The sequence below is a fragment of the Mesoplodon mirus genome (assembly GCF_964341445.2).
Source record: "Mesoplodon mirus genome assembly, chromosome: 20".
Classification (NCBI taxonomy): domain Eukaryota; kingdom Metazoa; phylum Chordata; class Mammalia; order Artiodactyla; family Ziphiidae; genus Mesoplodon; species Mesoplodon mirus.
In genome coordinates, this window is record NC_138996.1 from 15541886 (window position 1) to 15567474 (window position 25589).

Here is a 25589-nt window from a genome sequence, read left to right on the forward strand (position 1 = left end):
TGAAGTCTGGACATTTCTAAATAAAGGGGGGAGGGGGAGGAATGCAGGGGGAGGATACCAAGGAAACGGGTGGGTAGCATTTAAAATTTAGAAATATTTACACCCACAAACTCATCTGTTACGTTTCTTGGGCTCAAGCTGTTACTTCAGCACATGTAACAATGCTATAAAAATACTCTGTTCAGGGCCTCCCTGGTGGCGCAGTGGTTGAGAGTCCGCCTGCCGATGCAGGGGATACGGGTTCGTGCCCCGGTCTGGGAGGATCCCATATGCCGCGGAGCGGCTGGGCCTGTGAGCCATGGCCGCTGGGCCTGTGCGTCCGGAGCCTGTGCTCCGCAACGGGAGAGGCCACAACAGTGAGAGGCCCGCATATCGCAAAAAAAAAAAAAAAAAAAAAAAAAAACTCTGTTCACAATTTAGGCTTTTCTCCACTCCCCCCCCAGATTTTTTGCCCCACAGAAGTAGCATAAATATTAAAAACACAAATATTGTGTTAAAAACAAGATAAAGAGCAAAGCCCAGAAGTGTGTATGTGTTTAAGATTAAAAAAGGGAAGAAGTTCAAAATGCCCAGTCCCGTTTATAAACGTCTGAAGGGAAATCACGTGGTTTTGGCCTTGGCCTCGGGCTCTGTCTCCAGCTCATACTCTATCTCTACATATGCTTTTTTCCTCCTCAAAGGTCCTTTCAAGGGTGCTTTGCCTTTATGTTTAGTGTCAACGGCCTTTTCTTCTTCCTCACTGGAGGATTTATCATCCTGATCTTCATCACTGCTGGCGTCCAATTTATCCATGTCCTAATATGGGGAGGGAAAAAAATAGGAAAGACACTAGATTCATTCCCCAAACTGCCTATTTAGAACTAAAACCAGAGAATTTATCTGCTCTGTGTGACCAGAACTCCCCTCCCCCTTTTTTGTCTGAAGCCAAAGGACAGATTTTTACCCATGAACCTCACCTCAAAATCACTTATGTCACTCTCATCAACTTCATCATCTTCCACAAACTCTCTTTTTCCCATATCCTAAAATAAAATGTAGCTGTTATGTTCAAGATACATAATGAAAATTCAGCTTAGACATCTGGTTTTATTCTTTGATAAGTGCATCAGTAACATAAACAGAATGAGAGTCTACTTACTAGGCAACCAAAATCAACTTATTTCCAAGTTTAATACTTCTGAATTTAAAACACTTCAGGGATATCAATTCTCATGCCTGATTTAAATCATTAGAGATAAAACATCCTCATTTTAAATGGTTAAAATCAATTTACAGTACAAGAACAATTCTTTGCACATTCAACGAAAACTATTAATTTCAAATATTAAAAAATAGTTTACTACTAGGAAAAGTTACACCTGTGTACCTGTGTGAGTCTATTGTGAACCTACTTGTTAAATTTGCCCTTTAACTAAAAATACTATCATTTAAATACTTCCCCTATATTAACAGTAAAATTAAGCCCTTTGTAAATTTCAGTAGGTTCCTTAATGTTACATTCCCTCAGCTAATAAGGACTCTTCATTTGTCATCTTGCAGGAAAAATTTTAGAATGCTAATAAATAAGATCAAATTGTCAATGCATAAATAGTTTGTTGGCTGAACCTGGAGAACAAAGCAGCCACTACTGAACCAAATTAATCAAAAATGATAGGAAAAAATAACCAAATACCTATTTTGGTTAGGGAAATGAAAATGATATTCTCTCTCAATTATATAAAAATGGATCTCATCCCATAGATTACTGCTTGACAAAGCAAAAACATAAAGCTTACTTCTTTATCTTCTTCATCATCTTTTTCCTCAGCATCTGAAGAGCCACTGTCTGCCTCCTGCTGTTCCAGGGCCTTGTCGAAGGCATGGATGGGGAAGTTGTAGATGTCACCATACTAAAAAACATAAACATGGGTCACCTTTAACCACATTTGGATCTTATGCTTGAAGTCCACTGTCCAACAAGTATATTATTTTCCTCAGTGATTAAACAAGAATAATTAGTAATATTACTATATTATTTTCAGGCCTAGAGCCAGCAGTGTCTTTCAAAAACCCATATTTGACATTTAAATAATCAGTGATTAATACCAAACAGGCACCTTCTATGAAGGATGGATACCAGATCACTTAAAACTTAGTAGTCTATAAAACCCATGGATTGGAACAAATGTAATTTTGCTGATAAAGGGGAAATAGTAAGGAAAAAGTAAGTTTTATCATGTTGTTTCTGTAAATGACAATTTTTCAAAAGACAATAATTCATTTTAAAGAACCTTAAAAGACTAGGAGGAATAGGCAGGAGGATCGAAACTGTACGGCTTTTATAGAGAGATCTGGAGTTGTTGTGTTTGGGACAGGGAGTTGGGAATAATGGAAAAAAAGGAAAGGTCTCTCTACTGAAGTATCAAGAGTAATTAAAGTATTTTATGTGCTTGATCAAGGAACTAAAATGAGGAAGCCAGGGCCTATATGATATTTATTTTATTCCAATAATAAAATCAAGGTGAAGATCTTTCTAGCATCTTTAAAAATAAAACACATTTCCCACTATTCCTACATTTCCTAGCATATTACCACCTAAAAAATAAAATCTGTACCCCAAAGTTCCCAGCTTTCTCACCGTATCTTGTTTCAGTCTCTCCAGCAATTCCTTTTCGATGGCGTTGTCCAGCTGAGCAGCTATTAATGCCTTTTCCTGTAGGAGAAAAAGAGCAAACCCATTTACTTCATTAGACTCATTTTTCAGCCTGAAGAAGTGGGAGAAATCAAGTTTTTATGTGAAAGATGTAATCCCCTTTTCCCTCTTACTGTAATAGGAACTTCTGCCTGTCCAACCAGATATATATATCTTTTAAAAAATTGGGGCTTCCCTGGTGGCGCAGTGGTTGAGAATCTGCCTGCCAATGCAGGGGACACGGGTTTGAGCCCTGGTCTGGGAAGATCCCACATGCCGCGGAGCAACTAGGCCCGTGAGCCACAACTACTGAGCCTGCGTGTCTGGAGCCTGTGATCCGCAATGAGAGTCCGCGACAGTGAGAGGCCCGCGCACCGCAATGAAGAGTGGCCCCTGCTCGCTACAACTAGAGAAAGCCCACGCACAGGAACGAAGACCCAACACAGCCAAAAATAAATAAATAAATAAATTCCTATGGTTTTATGAATAGACTTTTTAAAATAGTTTGATCATTTATTTTTATTTTTTTTAAATTTATTTATTTGGTTGCACCAGGTCTTAGTTGCAGCTCGTGGGCTCCACAGTTGTGGCATGCGTGTGGGATCTAATTCCTGGACCAGGGATCAAACCTGGGCCCCCTGCGTTGGGAGCACGGAGTCTTAACCACTGTGCCACCAGGGAGGTCCCTTACGAATAGATTTCTAAATTAAATTCTACAAAGTCTTTGACAGATACACAAAGCAAGTAGGTCTACATACATTTAAGTGTCTCAGAAAATTAGAAGTCCTGAAGCAGACTCCATAAAAGCTGCGAAAAGGAAACAGAGACCTTCACCCATTTACGTTTTCTAAAACCGTGTTAGATTCCATGTGATAGATAGAAAGTAGATCAAAAAATCTCTTCAGTGGTCTTTTGTAGGAAATGATACATGGTATCAACCTTTACACAAACAAAACATAAAAATGTTAACCTCAATCTGCCTTTCTTGCTGAAGACTGTGCATTAATTTGAGAGTAAAAATCATAGAGAATGTTAGTGTTACACACTGAAGCTATGTTAGGATGAACAATACACAGGACCAATTACAATGCAGGGAGACTGGGAGCACACAGAGCAGTTAGAAGGTTACCGTGATCTACATTTTTCTCTAAAGCGGGTGCTTACACCTCAGGGGTGATCCACTGAGATGTAGCAAGCAAATATTCATAACTTTTTGTATATATATATTTTAAGATATTAACTATGACACATTTTTATGCACACTCACATAGCTGCCTTGACTCTGTCCATAAAGGAAATAGTTGTGTGTCACATTACAGTGAGCAAGATATGCCAAGGGAAAAAATACTGCACAACGAGTCTGAAAGTGGTGGTCTCACTCCTTTATTCAGATTATTGCAGCCTATAGCTATTTGCTTGGTTAAGTGGATATATAGATGATATTGAATACTTTGCAATAAGATAGGGAGTAGTTTTAAAGATGTATGCTGGTTATTTAATGATTTAGTACTTTAAAAAGAGTTGTAGAACTTAAAGAACCATGCATTTTTCACAAAAAGAAAAATGTTCCAGATTTGTCAACCTTTTCTAAGATGACAGATGGCTGTCAGCAGTATGTAATGTAGCAGAAGTATTTTTTTTTTTTGGCTGCGTTGGGTCTTCGTTGCTGCACGTGGGCTTTCTCTAGTTGTGGTGAGTGGGGGCTACTGTTCATTGCAGTGCGCGGGCTTCTCACTGCAGTGGCTTCTCTTGTTGCAGAGCATGGGCTCTAGGCGCACCGGCTTAGTAGTTGTGGCTCGCAGGCTCTAGAGCACAGGCTCAGTAGTTGTGGCGCACGGGCTTAGTTCCTCCACCACATGTGGGATCTTCCCAGACCAGGGTTCGAACCTGTGTCCCCTGCATTGGCAGGCAGATTCTTAACCACTGCACCACCAGGGAAGCCCCTGTAGCAGAAGTTTTAAAAAATAAATACACTCACTCTGTTCTTTCAAACTCTAACAGTGAGTTTGAAAGAATTGTTTTTCCAAAAAAAACTTGTTCTGTGACTAGAACATTTTAAAAAGTGATTACATCTGTATGTGACATTGCTGAAAACATGTGTCTTCTACAAAAAGTGCAATCACACCCTTAAAAAATTTGGAAACGGAATTTCCTAACCCATTAAAAGATCTTCCAAATCTATTTCAGAGGGCTTCAAACTTATTTGGTAAAAATAGAAAATTTTGGGCTTCCCTGGTGGCGCAGTGGTTGAGAGTCCGCCTGCCGATGCAGGGGACACGGGTTCGTGCCCCGATCCCGGAAGATCCCACATGCCGCGGAGCGGCTGGGCCCGCGAGCCATGGCCGCGGAGCCTGTGTGTCCGGAGCCTGTGCTCCGCAACGGGAGAGGCCACAGCAGTGAGAGGCCCGCGTACAGCAAAAAAAAAAAAAAAAAAAAAAAAAAAAAAAAAAAAAAAAGAAAATTTTAATTTCTTCTGAAAGGTTTGCAAGAATGCCTGTTTTGACTCAGGGAGGATGAAAACTCACTGGCCAGATTTAAACAAAAACGTCTGCATGATTGGTGGTGGAGAATGAAAAATGAACAGCAAGTACTCAATGCAGGCACTCAAAAATGCCCTCCTTTCTCTCTGTCTCTGAGCGCTCTATCACTTACGACAGCCCTTAAGGGCAAATTTACACTGCTGAGAACCAAACCTTCACTTCACTACATCACTAACTTTTACTTATAATACACCTATTAGTGCAAATACACATGTATAATAACATTTACAAGTAATATATTGGGGAGCATATGTTCAAAAATTTTATTGATGGGGTGAACGATCAAAAAAGTTTGGAGATTCAGTCCCGGGTTTCGGCACCAAAACAGTAAGTTTGGAGACCAATGATATAACAGGTTTGAGATACAGAAAACTCTATGTGATTAATGGAAACAAAAGCATCAAGATTATTAAAGCTATTCCTTGATAGGATATGACAAATGAGGTAAATGTCTGTTGGTGGAAGGATGGTAAGCAAAGCAAATAGCTAGAATGACTGAAAATGTGAACTTGTCAGGAAGAGCTAATTCCTGGGTCTTAAAAGCATAAGAACACTCAGCCTGAGTGAGGTCTCATGAGGTGGACTGGCAGACTGCTCTCTATGACAAAGGCTGGAATTTCCTGACTAGATTTTCCATGGATAGCAAAATATTATCATCACTGTTCACTACTTCAGTAACAGAGCTGACAAGTTTACTTCAAAGAAACAAATTATCCCAATTAATCCCTTACCAGCAATTTCAGAACGCCAAAAACCCAGTTTAGATGCCTAATATGACCTGAACCGGCATGAGGTGCCTTAAAAAACCATTGTTTAAATTCCATCTAGTGTGGATTCATCTAGTGAAACATTGTTATATTTCACTGCACAAATACTAGTGTGTTTAATGAGAATGTTCAAAGCTGGCTGAGGGTAATATGTAAAACATACGATTGGCAACATACCACAATTCTAAATCTGACCTCAAGAATTTCAGACAAGGAGTTGTGGATCTCTAGTTAAGCTATTTTTTCTGTTCTCCGTTACACATACCCTCAAAGTACCCACATTTTAACCTGCCCTGAAAGTCAAAATCTTCAGACATGGAATATCAGATAGCATATGCAACTAATACTGTTGTCCATAATCTAGGGCCCGAACAGTTCACAGACAGCAGTGACTGAATCGTTCTCATGAGCCCTGACTACACAGCCCTACCCTCAATGAAAATACAGAACCTACGATTATCAGAATAAGTTACCTCTCTTCTTTTTTCCCTCCGTTCCACCTTCTTACTCAAAGGAACAAGTTTCCTCCTATGGGAAATAAAACACATGATCAGAAACCCCAAGTACATGTTCTACACGTCCCTTTAAAATAAAAGATAGAAGAAAAAAAAAGGATTGGAATTGATTTTGTAGGGCTCAGCTAAATATAGCAAGATTACATAAAATTTTCTAGATAGCTAACGCTATAAGAAGTCAGGCATTTTTACATATATTTGACATTGTTCATATATGTGGCTGTTTTTGTTTCTTTAGGCATCCTGAAACTTCTGAGGGTGTTTACAGTGTTAAAGATTAATGCTTCCGCAAGCTAGGAAAAAACAATTTTCTACAGAAGATTGACATCTCTAGCTTTCTCTACAGGTCACAATGAATTGGGGCCTATCACTCCTTAAAGATGACATGCAATTAGTTCTGTGGATTTCACATCACTTAAAAAAATAAGTTTTCAGTGAACCCAGAGTAAAGTTCTTACACTCCATTTCACATTTTTTAGATCATTTTCAACTCCCTAATTTTAGGATTCCCTCAGGGTTAAAAAGACAATTTTCTGAAGCTGATAATCAAGTTGTACTCTACTGTTTTTAAAATCCTGCAAAATTAAAGGGCACAACTTTAATCTGTGGTAAAGCTACTTCTGCTTAGCATGTCATAAAAAATTACCCAAAGTTGAACTTAACAGAAAACATTACTAGAGGTTTCACAATATCTCAGCTTCGTAATAAGATGCATGGAAAGGTAATTTAAAAACAAATAAATGAACGATCAATACTTACTGTCGCTTTAGTGTAAGTTTTCTAATTCGAATTAGGTACTGGGTGATCTTGGTGAATCTCTGCTTACATTTGTGTCGAATGAAACGGGGCCAGTAAATTAGATTTTCATCTATTTGCTCCAGTGCTTTCTCATAGTTTTTATGCAGCCGGACCTGTTAAACAGAAAGGAAGCTTGAAGGGCAAGGGTAATATTAAGTCTTCACTGTTAACGACACTTATGGGGCCTAATAAGGATGGCTCCAAGAATTTAAGGTAGATGTGGTCAAGGAAGTGAGAAAAGCATGTGGCCTTTTTGCTCTTCATCAATGGTCGTCATGATTTTATGTCCTAAGTCTTACCCGTTCCCAGAGACGCCTAGGGAAAGCTGCTCGCTCTATAACCTTCATATACAAGTAGCACTGTCCTGCAGGATAAATAGTTTCATTATTATTTACGGAGAGACTAAAGAATATCCTTTTAAAAGCTGTTGAGTACTTCTCTTGCAAGTTAAAACCGAGGGGTTACCTTTCTCTTCTTTGATAGTGGCGTACTGACTGTTTGCCAGGGGACAGGACGACCGATTACACAGTCCAGTCAGGCTGTATTCATTTCTGCAAAAACTCTGAGTCTTGGTTCTGGGATGAGAGGAAAAGAGCAAAGAGTATAAGATGGGATGCCAAGAGGGCAACTGACGGAATCTATATCCAAGTTGAAAATCTAGGCTCACCTTATTTTGAAGGAACAAAATTGCTTGTTTCCTAGTGTATCCCAGATAACCTGCAAGACAAAGTAGAAACCCATTTCAACTGCTCTTACCTAACAGGTGCCATATTAATCCAAGAGAACCATGCGCTAGGGCAGCACCCTGCTTTACTGAGGAAACGAGTCTTTGAAGAATGAGAGGACAAAGAAATGCTTTGTAAAATAGTCTGATTTATTTGTTTTTACACAAATAACAGATTCTTGTAGGAAAAGTAAATACAAATTAGCGATAACCATAACCTTACTGCCCAGAGATACAATTTCGTAGTATTTCAATTTGTATATTCTACCAACTAGCATGCCTACATGTCTATTTTAAACAATATGAGATTATATATATAGTAGTTGACTTTTTTTTTTTTCTTACTTAATGTGTTCATTATGCATCGTTGTCACACACTACTAGATTTTTGGATATACGTACCACACATACCATGATTTTATCTCATTGACAAGGAAGATCCTCTGTTGCTATCCTCCACTAACTCATATGCTCTATATTCATTCAGCATTTATTGTACACTTAATACTTATGTAAGACACTGACATTTCAAAGTCCTGACACACAGGAGGCACTCAGGCACGTGCTGAATGAAGGAAGGTACAATCCTTAAAAAGTTTTTTCTTTCTAGCTACAGAAAAAGAGATGTAAACAAAGCATCACAAAGCAGCAATCTAAATGCCACAGTGGAGGTGTGTAACAGCATGAGAGCCTTTGAGTGAGCTGCCTTGAGGAATTGGGAAAGGCTCTAAAGTAGTTAAAGGGAAAAACACAAAGAAGCGTTAAAGAATGGAACAACATTTTTGGAATTTTACAGGATGTGTGTTTGGCAGGGGATGGTGGGAAACAGGTAAGAGGAAATGCAACTGGAGAAGTAGGAGCTAGTTCTGGCTTGTGGCTTTGAATATCATCTCCAGGTTGATGACTCCCAAACTGTCATCTCCTGGTCAGACTTCTCTTCAGAGCACCAGATTTGTATATACATGCAGCTGCTTACTTGACATCTCCACCTGAATGTCTAAAAGGCATCAAACACATTCACAGGTCCAAATGGAGCTCTCAGTTCCACACCTCTCAAAAGAATACTGGGTTCCTTCCCTAGTCTTCCCCACCTCCATAAATAAAACCACCACTGAACGGTTTGTTCAAATCCAAAAATCCCTTGATTTTTCCCTTCTTCATTTCATCCATAACCAAGTCTTGCTGGTTACAATGATAAAACAGATCTCTAATTCATCCATGTCTTTTCATGACCACTCCCACCTTAGTTGAAGCTACTTTCATCATGCTCTAGTCTCCTTGCTTTCATTCTTTCTCTCCTTCGAAAGCCTTTCACACAACTAGAGACATTTTCACAAACGTAAATCAGATGTCACTTCTCATTTTAAAAAGCCTTAAAACACCTCCTCCAAGACTCTACGTGATCTTGTCCTGCAAAGATACCCCACTTCACTCCCTACCTTTCTTCCCTTGATTTCTATAACACGGTCACACTAATGTCCTTTACCACATTCCTTCTCTCTTACCTCCAGATCTTTGTACTTTACTGTTCTTACTGCCCAGATTGATTGCTTTTCCCTCAGCCCCTGTGGCGGTTTTTCCTCAGTGGCGGTTCCTTCTCATCTTTTAGATCTCGCCTCAGATACCTTCTATTCAGAGAAACCTTCCCTAATCAGTCCTATCCGAAGTGGTCTCTCCTCATCACTCTCTACTTCATCAACCCGATGTTTCTTTCATAGTAGTATTACACGGTTCAACTGTATTTAATTTGTTCACGTGTTTACTGTCTCCCCCGCCAGAGCTCCAGTAAAATAGAGGTCTTTTGCCTGGCTTAAATAACAACCAAATCTCCAGTAATTACTCTTGGCACACGGTAGGCGCTTGAATATATCTCATACGAATAACTAAACGAATAAATCTAGGATGCTTCCAAAATTTTGACGCGGGCAGAGAGTGGAGCAAACGTAAAAAAAACACCTAACACAGGAAAAGCAGGTTGAAAAGTACCGCGCACATGGTTGAAAAGGATGCTTAAATTTGGTGTTTAAACTTCACCGTACCGTCCCCCAGGCTGCCCCCCACCTCCGCCCCCGCCGCCTCCTGAGTCCCCAGGGGACCATACGCAAAGTCCTTCCTTGCTAGGCACCAAGGACTGGATACACCGACCCTGGGGGTTGAGGTGGCGGTGTCCTGACCCCTTAACCCCGAAGGGCCCGGGTAGACACGTGAGAGCCCCACGCTCGGAAATCAGGGCTCTGGAAGCCTCGCTTCCGGAGCCACCCGACGCTAATGGGCCAGCTGAGTAGGTGGCCTCTGAGTCTCCTAAAGCGAGCGAGACACACTTCATAAAACCCGGGTGACAGCGCAAGAGGACTCACATCATCTGACTGCATCTTGTCAGCGGTTCAGCGAGCTGAGCCTGGCCAGGGCAGGGAAGCAACAAAACTGCTTCCGGAGAATCACTTCCGGGAAGCCCAGTCTCGCCTATCGCGAGAGTTCTGAGATCTGCAAGGGGTATTACGCGGCGCTCCTTAATGGTCAAACTTCCGCACCCGCCGGCAGGTCACCGCCGCCACTGGACTGTCACCATGCGCTCGGACCGCTTAGGTTTTGTCCCCGGCTCCCCTTGGGACTGTAAACCCGGCTAAGGACCCGTGGGAGCCCGCGCAGGAGCCGGCGGCATTTCGAAGGGCGGAGGCCGGGAGTGCCGGGAGCGCCCCTGTCCAGCGAGCGGTTTGACGGTCCCTGAGTGTTAGCCGCCGGCCCCGCCCGCTGGGCCTTCCCTCTGCTGGGCGCGCACCGCCGCCGGCGGGGCCTCAGCTCCGGGCCGTCGGGGCTGCAGTGTTCTCGCTCCTTCGCCGAGTCTGTGGACCTCAAACGCGGGCTTTTTAGACTTAAGACCCTCGCTTCCGCACTTAGTCCCCTCACCCCTTGTTTGGTGTGGTATTGGGTCCTGACTTTTGAAATTCCTGGGTCAGATATTTCAAAAACAATAGATTCCCCCGCCCCCCGCTTTTTTCTTTTGACAGGGGAAGAAGAAAATCTTTACTAGCTCATACCGTTTTTCAAAAGAAAAGCCACTTCAATACCAGTAGAGTAAGAAAGGCACAATCCCAGAATAAGGATGGCCCTTAGTTTGCATATCACATTATAAAATAATTTAGTATACCATAAATAGTATAATTTTGTTGCATGCAGATGAAAACTAGGCATTAGAACCACCCTGTTAGAAAGCATTGATTTAGCACTGGTTTGGGGAGCCAAATTTAGGTTATAAAAACCAACTTCAGTTTACTAGATGTTTTGGGGCACGTCAGTCAACCTTCAGCAAAGCTGTTTCCCATTAGAAAAATGGGTGCATGCAAGGACTACAGGTATTATTGTAACAGAGAAGCATAAATGTGACTCCATATTGGATCTGCTTCTTTTACGTTCACCTTTGAATTCTCTTGCTTTTGCTGCACCTTAATAACTAAAAGAATGTTGCCTGTAGCCTGAAATATGCGGGGGAGCCCATCCTCAAGGCTCTGACCTTTAAAGGTGTAACCCTTTCCCATTCATACAGAGATAAAAAGTTGCAGAGCAGAGAATAACGTTTGCCTTATTGGAGGCTAATAGGAGCATCCTGACCTGACCTAGTGGACGGCTGCAAGAACGAAGAATTCTGGCCCCAAGAAGTTTGCAGCAGTCAGCCACACCCCTTCCCCTTTTAGTGTGAAGAAAGCCACTATGTTCTCCATCTGCTGGCTTTCCGAATAAAATTGCTCTTCCTTGCTTCAGTAACTCAGCTTTTTTTTTTTTTTTTTTTTTTTTTTTTAGCTGTACGCGGGCCTCTCACTGCTGTGGCCTCTCCCGTTGCGGAGCACAGGCTCCGGACACACAGGCTCCGCGGCCATGGCTCGCGGGCCCAGCCGCTCCGCGGCATGTGGGATCTTCCGGGATCGGGGCACGAACCCGTGTCCCCTGCATCGGCAGGCGGACTCTCAACCACTGCGCCACCAGGGAAGCCCAGTAACTCAGCTTTTGATTCATTGGCCTGCCATGCAGCGGGCAGTAGGAGCTTGGACTTGGTAACAGTATGTTAAAAGCATAGTTTACATTGCTTCGTAAAAAACCAGTGTGATGGTTCTCACTAGCCTACTGCCTTATGCAAGGCTGGTTTAGAGACCAGAGGAAAGTCATACTATAAATACCCCGTACCCTTTTATGTTAGTAAAATCAAGTTTAAAACTTGATTGGAAGTTTGGAAAATGTGGAAGAACTCAAAAGCTGGACGAGACTCACCACCTGGACTACAGCACACTCCCCAAATTAAGTAGGGGAAATAGTGTATGTTTTCAGTATGATTTTCATAACACTCCGTCCCTGCTCACCACCAACAGGTGAGTCCCGTAAATAATGTTTTTAAATTGAGGTGTAATTGACATATAACATTACATGAAATGTTATGAGTAAGATATTGGAGATTTTAATGCAAAGCTGCCGTTCATGATTTTTGTGTATAGTGAGTTGGCTGTAGTATTTTACTATTGTCTGTTTAAAAAAAGAAAACCTAACTTATATCCCCTTTCAACTTTATTGTATTTAATTGGTACAGATTGTGTGTGTGTATTTTAGAATACAGACTAATTCTGATTTTTTTAAAAAAACTACTCTCAGCAACTTTCAAGTTTGCAACAGTATGATTAACTACAGTCACCATGCTGATTATATGTTGTATATATATATATATATATATATCCCCATGACATATGTATATATATAATCTCCCCATGACTTAGTTATTTTATAACTGAAAGTTTGTGCCTTTTGTCCCCCTTGGAGCATTTTGCCCCCATCCCACCCCTCCCCTCTGGCCACCACCAATCTGTTCTCTGTATGGGCTCTGTTGTTTTGTTTTGAGGTTCCATATGTAAGTGAGATCGTAGGGTATTTGTCTTTCTCTGACTTATTTAACAGCGTAATGCTCTCAAGGTCCATCCATGTTGTTGCAAATGGTAGGGTTTCATTTTTTATGGCTGAGTAATACTCCATTGTACATATATACTACATTTTCTTTTTAAATTCATCCATCAATAGACACTTCGGTTGTTTCCATATCTTGGCTATTGTAAACAATACTGCAATGAATATGGGAGTGCATACATCTTTTTGAGTTAGTGTATTCATTTTCTTTGGATAAATACCCAGAAATGGAATTACTGGATCACATGGTGGTTCTATTTTTAATTTTTGAAGGAACTTCCATATTGTTCTCCACAGTGGCTGCACCAATTTACATTCCCACCAACAGTGCAAGAGGGTTCCCTTTTCTCCACATTTTCACCAACACTTGTGTGGGTGAGAGGGTATTTCATTGTGGCTTTGATTTCCATTTCCCTGATGATTAGTGATGTTGAGCATCTTTTCATGTACCTGTTGGCCATCTTGTGTGTCTTCTTTGGAAAAATGTCTATTCAGATCTTCTGCCCATTTTTTAATCAGATTGTTTGTGGGTTTTATTTGCTATTGAGTTGTATGAGTTTTTTAAAATATATTTTGGATTTTAACCCCCTATCAAACATGATTTGCAAGTATGTTTTCCCATTTAGTAGGCCGCCTTTTCATTTTGTTGATGGTTTCCTTTGCTGTGCAGAAGCTTTTTAGTTTAGTGTAGTCTCACTTGTTTGTTTTTGCTCCTGTTACCTTTCCTTTTGGTGTCAGATCTGAAAAATCATCGCCAAGACTGATGACAAGGAGCTTACCACCTACGTTTTCTTCTTGGAGCTTTTTGGTTTTAGGTCTTACATTCAAGTCTTTAATCCATTTTGGGTTGATTTTTGTGTATGGTGTAAGATAGTCGTCCAGTTTTACTCTTTTGAATGTGGCTGTCCTGTTTTTCCCAGCACTATTTATTGAAGAGATAGTCCTTTTTTCATTGTATGTTCTTTGCTCTTTGTTGTAAGTTAATTGACCGTATAAGCATGGATTATTTCTGGGCTTTGTATTCTGTTCCAATGATCTGTGTGTTTGTTTTCATGCCAATAACATACTGTCTTTTTCTTACTATAACTTCATAATATAGTTTGAAATCAGGGAGCATGATGCCTCCAGCATTGTTCTTCTTTCTCAAGATTGTTTTAGCTATTTGGTGTCTTTGTGGTTCCATACAAATTTTAGGATTGTTCTATTTCTCTGAAAAATGCCATTGGAATTTTGATAGGGATTGCACTGAATTTGTAGATTGCTTTGGGTAGTATGGACACTTAAACAATATTAATTCTAATACATAAGCACAGAATATCTTTGCATTTATTTGCATTTTCTTCAGTTTCTTTCATTAATGTCTTACAGTTTTAGTGTACTGATCTTTCACTTCCTTGGTTAAATTTATTCCTAGGTATTTTATTCTTTTTGATGCAATTGTAGATGGGATTGTTTTCTTAATTTCTCTTTTTGATAGTTCATTATTAGTGTATAGAAATGCAATAGGTTTTTGTATATTGATTTTGTATTCTGCAACTTACTGAGTTTGTTTTTTAGTTGTAACGGTTTTGTAAATAATCTTGACTTGCAACCAACCTTAGAAATGGCTCTTAACAAGTTTTCCTCCTAAAGAGTGAGGACTTCAAATGGAAATGCAGAATGTAGAAACATCCTCAAAGTGAGAAATATTTTTTAAAAAATAATTACAAGTAATACAAGAATGCAGGCTAGTTTATTTTCTAAAGCCTATTAAGTGAGAAGTAAATGTTTTCTTTCACTTCTCTCCTTCCAAAAGCCTTTAGTTAATTCATCAAATAATTTGGAGTACCTGCTATGTGCCAGATACAGTTCTAGGTGCTGGAGATGCAGCAGTGAAAAAAAAAAAAGGATCTATGCCCTCATGGAGCTTACTTGGTAGCGAGGAGACAGATAGTAAGCAAATAAACAAATTATATGATGTGATGTCAGGCAGTGGTAATGTTATAAAAAAATAATAAAGCTAGGTCAGTGAACAGAGATGGAAAGGGTGATGCTCTTTTAGGATGGGTAATCAGAGAAGGATTCAGAGGAAATGATATCTAGGGAACCTCAGTGAAGTGAGGGAATAAGTCATATGAAAACATATGAATATCTGTTAAGGCAAATAAAGAGCAAATGCAAAGTTCCAGAGATAAGATGCTTGGAGTGATCAAGGAGTAGCAAGGGGAACGTGTGGGCCAGAGGGTGGTGAGAAAAGGGGAGAGAGAAAGGACATGAGACTGGGGAGCAGACTGGGGCCAAGTTAGGCACAAGTGTAGTCAGCCTCGCCTTCACAGCAAAACACACTGGAGGCTTTCAAAAATCCTGACACCAGATTTCTACTTCAAAAACTTTGTCGAGACGATTTTTTTAGTGGAGAGATATATCATGTTCAAGACTTGAATGTTTCACTATCATTAAGAAATCTGTTCTCCACTGTTTGATCTATAGATCTGGTGCCTTCTAAATCATAATCCCAGTAAGATGCTTATAGAATTTGACAAGCTGATCATGAAGTGTATATGGAAATGCAAAGGATCTAAAAGAAAAAGAAAAAAATATGTATGTGTAGGGGTGTGTGTGTGTGTGTGTGTGTGTATGTATACAGACATACGCACACACACACACATAGACCAACAGAAAGAATGGCCAAGTAAATGGCACCAAATGTTAACAGTGGTTGAATTTAGGTAGTTAGAAGGTAGTAGGATATATTTTTAAGGTATGGTTCACAAGATTTGCAGATGGATTGGATGTGGAATGTGAGAGAAAGCAAAGAGTCAATGATGACTCTGCCATTTGGGGTCTGAGCAGCTAGCTAGGTGACCAGAGTGCGCTGGGAAGTGTGCAAATTTGGTGGGTGGTCAGTTTTGGACTTGTTAAGTTCAAAATGTCAAATTAGATATCCAAGTGAAAATGCTGAAAAGGCAGTTAGTATACACCTCTGGATTCAGGGGAGAACTAGCACTATAGATATACATTTGGAGCTCATTAAAACCATGAACCTGGTGAGATCACCTTAGAGCTGTAATGTTGACATTTTTTTCTGGGGTCCTCCCTAAAATAATTTTGGAAAACTGTGTGCTCCATCACACATTATTAAACTGATACCTAGGAATTTTCATTGTAAACTTAAATAGTTAAAATTATGTAATTTATGGTATATTATAAACATGGACATTTTAGAAGATTACATTTAGATTCTTGGAACCTAAATATCATAGAGATTTGAGAACCAAAATCTTTAATTAAAAAAAATGGAATAAACCCTAACAGTCAGAAATATTATATAGTTCCCCTTCTTCTTGAACAAAAATATATTCTATTTTCTCAAGAGAATTTTATCCTAATGTAATATATTTTTAATCTTGAGAAGTGCTTTATTGATTATCCTATCATATTCCCTACCAGAAATATTGTTATAAATTGAAATAGTTTTTAAAAAATATCCTGTAATTTTAAAGCTCTATGTATTAAGAAAAAAATGTTATGGAATGAGTTATCGTTGAGATTATTATCAGTAGAAAATTGACTGAGACACTTCTGTTAGAACTTTTCAACATGTCTCATATGTCTCTTAAATTTTATTATGGTCAGTTATATATTGTCCGCCTTTTTAATGGTTCCTAGACCATTTTTCCTCCCCACAGCCCTGTGAAACTGTTGAAAGCTTTGCTCAGCATCTCAACATCCTTTCAGCTACATATTTCTGCTCACCTTCTGGGCCTTTGGGCTGCCACCTTCAAAATGCAGGTTCCTTGAGGGTATAAGTGGGCTCACCGCTCTGGCTTTCCCTTCCCTTCAGGATGTAAGCCTGGCAAGTGTTCATATTTTGTCATCTTTTCATCATATTCTGTCAGCTTTAACAATTGTTCTTGGTAGTAGGGTATGTCAGAAATAAGTTAGACTACTTTGGAGCCTTTCTTGATAATTTTTAACAATGGTAATATCAACCACCTTCAAGGGAGATAGCTGTCCTGCTACAAAACACCTAATTGTGAGGCACGGAACAGATGAACAAGGTGAATACCATTTCCTGACAAGATATTAAAATTTATTTTAGGGCTTCCCTGGTAGCGCAGTGGTTGAGAATCTGCCTGCTAATGCAGGGGACATGGGTTCGAGCCCTGGCCTGGGAGGATCCCACATGCTGCGGAGCAACTAGGCCCGTGAGCCACAACTACTGAGCCTGCACGTCTGGAGCCTGTGCTCCACAACAAGAGAGGCTGCGACAGTGAGAGGCCCGCGCACCGTGATGAAGAGTGGCCCCTGCTTGCCACAACTAGAGAAAGCCCTCGCACTGAAGCGAAGATCCAACACAGCAAAAATAAATAAATTAATTAATAAACTCCTACCCCCAACATCTAAAAAAAATTTATTTTAAAGATACAGTATTTGCAGCAATGTGCAATGGCACCAAGTTTTAGAAAGAGAATAATGGAACAGAACAGAGAACAAGAAACATTTCTACTCATAGAAGGAAAGCCAATATATCACAGAGGTTGCATTGCTGATTAGTGCAGACTGGATGAATCATGAATAAGTTGTGTTGGGACAATGGGTTATTCATGTGGAAAAAAGATAAAATTGGATATTGTATTATAAATATAAAAATTTATTTCATAGAAGAATAAAGACCTAAATGTGAAAACAAAATATTAAAAAGAAAATAGAGGAGGATATCATTATGATCTCAATGTAGAAAAAGATTTCTTAATTAGAATACAAATAGCACAGACCATAAAGGAAAAGATTAATAATTATGACCTTTCACAAAAATGAAAGGCTTGTGGGCATTAAAAGTCATAATAAAGGGACTTCCCTGGTGGCGCAGTGGTTAAGAATCTGCCTGCCAATGCAGGGGACACGGGTTTGATCCCTGGTCCGGGAAGATCCCACATGCTGTGGAGCAACTAAGCCCGTGCGCCACAACTACTGAGACTGAGCAACACAACCACTGAGCCCATGTGCCACAACTACTGAAGCCTGCGCACCTATAGCCCGTGCTCTGCAACAAGAGAAGCCACTTCAATGAGAAGCCTGCGCACCACACCAAAGAGTGGCGCTCGCTCACCGCAACTAGAGAAAGCCCACGTGCAGCAACAAAGACCCAACACAGCCAAAAATAAAAATTAATTAATTAATTAATTTTAAAAAAGTCGTAATAAGATGAAAAGAAAAAACGGACTATAAGCAATTTGAAATGTATATTATTGAAGAAGAATTAGAATCCTGAACACATGATGAATTTCTACTAATCAATAAAAAAGAGAAACATCAACAGAAAGTGGGCAAAATATGTGAATAGGTACATCACAGAAAAAGAAACACAGATGGTCAATAAACACAGGAAATGATGTGCATATTCTGATTTATAATTGTGAAATGTGAATTACAAATATAACTAGATACCATTTTACATCAGCAGAATGTCCAAAGTACACCCCATCAATCAGAAAATCACAGATGGAGAGGATAAACCAAAATTCTTATTCTGATATGATATATACAATATACACAACTCCACTTATGAAGTGTCCTCACCAAAAACCAATCTGATTTTGAATCTGATTAAGTTTCATGATTTAAATATCATTTTGCGTGAAATAGGAGGGATGTAGGAATATGTTGGATGACATCATAGCCATGTGTTGGGAAAGGTCATCAGAAAGATGTGACCCCAGGTTTGGCCTTCAAGCTGGACCCGGGCATTCAGCGGCTGCTCACTCACTCCCCTGTCCTTGAAATGTGCCCTCTGCTTGCCTTCCCCAATCTAGAAGCTGCCCAGGGACACAGCCTGGAGACAGTCATGCAATGTTGAGACCACATGAACTGTGTACATGACCAAGCCCAGTTAAACTTCTGCGTAAACTTGTAAGATTTGGTGGGTGGGTATGGAAATCTACTTGTCTTACAGCCTCAGATGTAAGTTCCTTTGCTTATTGAACCTGCTGCCCACCAGTCTGGAGCGGTCTGCCTCTTTGGTTTCTCCCTTCCCTGCTTATGGTGGCGGTGGTGCTGGGGTGGGGTGGTGATTTCACGTTTCACCCAGGAAGCTCCCTGGGAGGCTGCGAACCAACAGCGGAAGAGTGAGCCAGGAGACCAAAGAAATGGGCTGTAGGAAAGAGGGATCCACAGGGGAGATCCCACGTGGACCCTCCACCTCTCCGTGGGCAGGCGTGGCCGATGTGTGGGATGCCTGTGGGCCAATGCATGAGTACGGGGGCGCCCTGAGAACGCCGGCTGCTGCCATGCGCTATTTAAGGAACTGTGCAGAGCGCCCTGTGACAAAGAAGGGAAACTTGTGGCTGCCATGGGGGGGGCTGGCCTCTACTGGGGGCAGTTTGGGCTGGACATCGATGCCCAACGAGAGGCTGGAATGAAAGTTAAAACATTAAAGAAGAGCTGAGGTACGGAAGGATGTGCAGTATCCACTGCTCTGCTAGCTCTGGGCTGACACACAGGGTGGCAGAGCAGGTTGGTAAGTTTAGAGACCTGAGCTTGTGACAAAACCTGGTTAGGATACCAAGAGGTGGAGTTTCTAGGAAGAAGAAGAAAACAAAGAGGAGGATGTTGAAGTGATTGATGGGAAAAGAACAAAAAGCCTCTTGCCATCTGACTCCTAATACAAAAGGAAACTTTAAATAACAATTACCCCAAAGCCTAGGAGAAAACTTACATTTGTTCTCTGTCCCTTGTGGTTGTAAATCTTACTGTGTTTTTAAAATGTAAACACCCCAGGAGTTAAACAAAACATTGCCCATAGATACTAAAAAAAAGGGGGTGGGTGAGTGGATGGAGGGCTTTTTCATAAAAGTTCTCTTGCCAAAATCGATTTGTAAAAGAACTAAGGTTTTGTTTTGCTTTGTTTCACAAAGCTAGTAGAAATAATAAGGATGAAAAAAATCAGTGTATATAAAAAGTAGAATGTGTTTCTGGTAAAAGAAGATGCACTTCTGGTAAAGAAAATAAAATGTGTTTTGTTTTGTTTTTAGATAAAAAAAAGTTGCACAACGTAAAATCTGATAATTATGCTTTATTGGAGGACATTAGTGAGGAACTGTTGCAAAGAGGTAAGGGAGGGGCCTAAATATAGGAGTTTTTGCAACAAACAAACAAACCAAAACAAACACACAAAAACTATGTAGTCAAACCTCAAAAGATTACTGCTAATCACAAAAACAGACATCTCAAGTTAATGATTTTAGTGCTTTTCTATGTATGGGAAGATGCAAGCGTCTGGGTTCACTGAAATTTTTCCACTGATACGCACTTAACTATCTAGGGCCAGTATCCTGTTTTTTTCCATTCTGAATTCCCCTCAGGGTGCACCATCAGGGGTGACTGTGGTAGCTGATGGACTGATGGTGGGGAACATTTGCTGTTTACTGGAATGTCAGGCATCTTTTTGTCCACAGATATAAAGGACATGTTTTAAATTAAAAAGATAATAATTTTGTCCTAAAATAAAATTATTATTTCAAAATTAAAAAAAGACAAAACCTAATGAGATATAAAAAATTACAAAATGTTTATGGAAATCACAAAAGATTTGTAAAATCACAAGTTTTGTAAAAATCAAAAAATTTGTGAAGGAAAAACCTTTAAAAATTTATTTGTGGTCAAGCTAAGATTAAACTAAATTATTTGAATTTAAGAAAAAATTAATCTCAAAAGTGCATGGTACACAATTAAAATTTGGTTTTCTCTCTGTTAAAAGAATAAATTTTTCTTAGATTATTACTCTGCTTTTTAAAAAATTGTGAACAAAGGTTTTTCTTTACCTTTAATATAGTCTGCCTAGAATACAAAGATTTTGTGTTTAAAAAATTTTTATCAGCTCTTTAACCATGGCTATTTTAAAGTCTTTTGTCATTTACAGACAGTTATTGTTTTACTGTGATGCTTTTACAAAGGTGTTTCTACAAAGGTGCTTTACCTTCAAAGAGATTTATAAAAAAAAAAAAAAGCTCCAACAAGTACACATTTCTGATAACTAAGATCAACTTAGTTGTTGATCTATGGTCTATCTTGGTATATGTTCCATGTACACTAGAAAGACAATAATAAACCTTTCAAGTGCTTCCCCCACGTTACCTACACAGGTTACCCATACGTCATGGGATGGTAACCCAAGACCTGCCCCTGGTCTCCTTCCTCACATTAGTAAAATGGGCTGGTTACATTAATGATATAATATTAACATGTGAAGACTTGCCTCTGTTGCAGGACACTTTGTAGGATTTGCTGAGACATATGGGAAAAAAAAGAAAAAACAAAAGATGGACAGTGAACCCAGGGAAAATTAAAGCTCCAGACACCATATAAGGTTCTGAAAGTCATTTGGTCAGATAAGATGCAAGTTATCCCCAACACGGATTTTGGTAAAATACAAGACTATACAACTCCTAAAAATGTAAAAGAATATAAGCCTTTGTAGGGGATTGGGGGTTTTAGAGAACTTTTATTCCCCACCTGCCACAATGCCTCCAACCCTTATGCCACCTGGTAAAAAAAAAAAAGGACATGTGTGCAACTGGGGGTCAGAGCAGTAAGCCACCTTTAAAAAAATAAAAAATACTAGTAAAACAGATTAAAGCTCTGGACATCTCCCAAGCAGGACTACATTTGAGTTAGATGTGTCTGTGAATCCACAAGGTCTGGGTCAGATACTATGACAGAGATGACAAAAGAGGAGAACGCCCCTAAGATTTTGGTCCCAACTCTGAAATGGGACAGAACCCCAACCTAGAATCCTATAACTAGTGAAAATATGGAATGAAGGAGAAATCCAAGACATGCTCAGATGAAAAACTAAGAGAATTTGTCGCTGGTAAATGTATCCTAAAAGAATGGGTAAAGGAAGTTCTCTAAACAGAAATGATCAACATTGGAGTATCAGGAGGGAAGAAAGAATGTGGTAAGAAAAATTATGGATAAATACAGTTGGTTTTGCTTCTCTTCTTGAATGTTCTAAATTATGTTTGACAGTTAAAGCAAACGTTATAACATTGTTTAATGTGGTTCTAAATGTATGTAGAGGAAGTAATTAAGACAATTATGTTATAAATGGTGAAGGGTAAAGAAATGTAAAGGGAAATAAAGCAAACCTAAATGTGTATGCACCAAACAAAAGAGCTGCTCAATATATGAAGCAAAAACTGATAGAACTGAAAGAAGAAATAGACAAATGCACAATTTTAGCTGAACACTTCAACAATTGATAGAACAACTAGACAGAAAAGCAGCAAGCATATAGAAGACCTCAATAACACCATGAATCAATGGGATCTAATAAACATTTATAAATTACTCCATTCAACAATAGAATGCATTCTTTTCAAGTGTACATGGAACATATACCAAGATAGACCATATCCTGAGCCATAAAACAAACCTCAACAAATTTAAAAAGAATTGAAATCATACAGAGTATGTTATCTGCCTACAATGGAATCAGACTAGAAATTAATAACTGGAAGAATAACAGGAAAATTTCCAAACACGTGGAAAGTAAATAATATATTTATAAATAATCAATGTAGTCCCAAGGGAAATCAATGCATACATTGAACTGAATGAAAATTAAAAATACAACATCCCAAAATTTGTGGGACACAGCTAATGCAGTGCTGAGAGAAAAATTTATGGCATTAAATGCAAATACATTAAGAAGGAGGAAAAGTACCAATAATCTAAGCTCCTGACTCAAGAACCAAGAGAAAGAAGAGCAAAATCAACTGCAAGCAAGCATAAGGGAGGAATAATAAAGATAGGGACAGAAATCATTGAAATTGAAAACGGGAAAACAATAGAGAAAATCAGTGAAACAAAGAGCTGGTGCTTTGAAAAGATTAATTGACAGACTTGTAGAGACTGACAAAAAGAGAAAAGACATAAATTTCCAATATCAGGAATGGAATAGGGGATATCACTAAAAATATCAAATGGATAATGGAATACTATGAACAGATTTACACACATACATCTGACAATTGTGATGAAAAGAAACAATCCCTTGAAAAAAACTACCACGATTTCCTGAATATGAAACAGTAAAAAGTGAGCCATGCAAATGCCTGGGGAATGACCATTCTAAGCATATGAACAAGCAAATCCAAAGGGGCTGAGTCTGGGCATGCTTGGTGTGTCTGAGAAACAGCAAGGGGGCAGTGTGGGTGGAAAGCAGTGAGTGAGCTGGAGAATACTGGGAAAGAAAATGGGAGAAGTAGCAAAAGCCAGATCGTATAAGACCTTATAGTTCATGACTTTATTTTACATGGCTGTTTCTGAGTGGAATATGGACATGATCTGATTTGTGATTTGAAAGGATCACTCTGGCTGCCATGTGGAGGCAAGTATGAAAGCAGGGAGCTGTTGGGAAGGTATAGTAATCAAGATGACATGATGTTGACCAACTTTTCATATGCTGATCTGCCACCTATATATTTTCCTTGGTGATGTGTCCAGGTCTTTTGCCCATTTTTTAATTGCGTTGTTTGCTTTCTTATTGTTGAGTGTTAAGAGTTCTTTGTATAGTTTGGATAACTGGACTCTATCATATATAGCTTTTGCACATATTTTCTCCTAGTCTGGACTTGTCTCATTCTCTTGACCTTTATTATCTTTCATGTCCATGGGGCCGGTAGTGATGGCCCCTCTATTATTTCTGATATTAGTAATTTGTGTTTTCTCACTTTTTTACTGGTTAGCCTAGGTAAGGGTTTGTCAATTTTATTGATCTTTTCAAAGAACCAACTTTTGGTTTCATTGATTTTCTGTCAATTCCCTGCTTTCAATTTCATTGATTTCTGCTCTAATTTTTATTATTTCTTCTCTTCTGCATACTTTGAATTTAATTTGGTCCTCTTTCTTTAGTTTCCTACAGTGGAAGCTTAACATATTTTAGATGTTTTCTTTTCTAACATTCAATGATATAATTCAGTGTTACAATTTTCCCTCTAATCTCTGCTTCCGCTGCATCCCACAAATTTTGATAGGTTATATTTTCATTTTCATTTGGTTCGAAATATTTTGATTTCTCTGGAGAATTTTTCTTTGACCCATGTGTTATTTAGAAGTATGTCGTTTAATCTTCAAATATCTGGGGATGTACCAAAATATTGCCAAGTATTTTAGAATATTTCTGTTACTGATTTAATTGGTTTAATTCTACTGTGGTCTGAGACTATATTTTGTATGATGTCTATTCTTTGAAATATGTTAAGGTGTGTTTTGTGGCCCCGTTATACCTGTCTTTTGATGTACATATGTATGCATGTTTTCTAGGCATGTACCTTGGAGTAAAATTATTTGACTCTAGTAAGTACTGATAGACAAGTTTTCCAAAGTGGCTGTAACAATTACACCCCCACTAAGAGTGCACAAGAGTTCCATGTGTTCCATAGCTTTGCCTTTGCTCTGTATTATCAGTTTTAAACTCTGTAGCCATTTTGGTGGGTGTGTAGTAGTATATCATTGTTGTGTTAAGTTGCATTTCCCTGAATGGTTAACGAAGTTAAGCATCTTTTCACGTACTCATTGGCTATTTGGATTCCTCTTTGGTGAAGTGCTGTGTGTCTTTGGTCCCTTCCCTCCCCCTTTCTATTGGATTGTGTTTTCCTTATTGCACTGTAGATGTTCTTGCTTTATTCTGAATATGAATTCTTTGTTTGATAAATCGAGTGCAGATTTCTTCACCTACTCCCTGGATTGTTTCCAATTCTTTTAATAGTGTCTTTTTTTTTTCTTTTTTCTTGCGGTACGCGGGCCTCTCACTGTTGTGGCCTCTCCCGTTGCCGAGCACAGGCCCCAGACGCACAGGCCTCAGACGCACAGGCCCAGCGGCCATGGCTCACGGGCCCAGCTGCTCCGCGGCACGTGGGATCCTCCCGCACCGGGGCACGAACCCGCGTCCCCTGCATTGGCAGACGGACTCTCAACCACTGCGCCACCAGGGAAGCCCTAATAGTGTCTTTTGATGAACAGTATTTCTTACTTTTAATGACATCCAGTTTATCAGTCTTTCCCTTTGTGTTTTCTAGAAGTTGATATCGTTATTATCAGCCTGCTTTTACAGAGAAGTTAATTGAGGTGCTTGGCATTGGAGCTCTCAGGACCTGGAGGAGAGTGAGGCAGGCCTCTGGCAGCAATCACTGTCGGGTTCCTGCAAGCGTGCCCAGCATGTGCATGACTCTGAGGGTCAATCCCTCCTCAAATTTTGATCCCTAGACGCCTCACCTCAGTCCTGGCCCTCCCAAGGTCTTGAAAGACCTCCCTAGGTTTATCACTTCCTGTCTAGACTAGGCCAAAATAATTTTTTTTTTTTTTTTTTTTTTGCGGTACGCGGGCCTCTCACTGTTGTGGCCTCTCCCGTTGCGGAGCACAGGCTCCGGACGCGCAGGCTCAGCGGCCATGGCTCACGGGCCCAGCCGCTCCGCGGCACGTGGGATCTTCCCAGACTGGGGCATGAACCCGTGTCCCCTGCATCGGCAGGCGGACTCTCAACCACTGAGCCACCAGTGAAGCCCCAAAATAATTTTAATTGGGTTCTCTGAGTTCGGAATTCAGTAGCTAAAAGTCAGTTTTCCTTCTGCAGTAAAACAGAGCTAA

General features: G+C 39.7%; 1 protein-coding gene across 2 annotated transcripts; it reads right to left on the reverse strand.

The window, feature by feature from the left end:
* Positions 1 to 203: 203 nt before the first annotated feature.
* Positions 204 to 10455, reverse strand: MAK16 (MAK16 homolog; the record flags this gene model as incomplete). Of its 2 annotated transcripts, XM_082608697.1 has the most annotated exons (10): positions 204 to 795; positions 957 to 1022; positions 1776 to 1889; positions 2618 to 2692; positions 6452 to 6506; positions 7253 to 7404; positions 7591 to 7655; positions 7757 to 7866; positions 7959 to 8008; positions 10373 to 10455. In XM_082608697.1, the coding sequence occupies 10 exons, from the start codon at positions 10385 to 10387 to the stop codon at positions 601 to 603; spliced, it is 897 nt and encodes a 298-aa protein (XP_082464823.1). In that variant the 3' UTR covers positions 204 to 600. The 2 variants fall into 2 exon arrangements, with proteins under 2 accessions (XP_082464823.1, XP_082464822.1); XM_082608696.1 differs by lacking the exon at positions 10373 to 10455 and having other exon boundaries at positions 7959 to 8032.
* Between the last annotated feature and the right edge of the window lie 15134 nt (positions 10456 to 25589).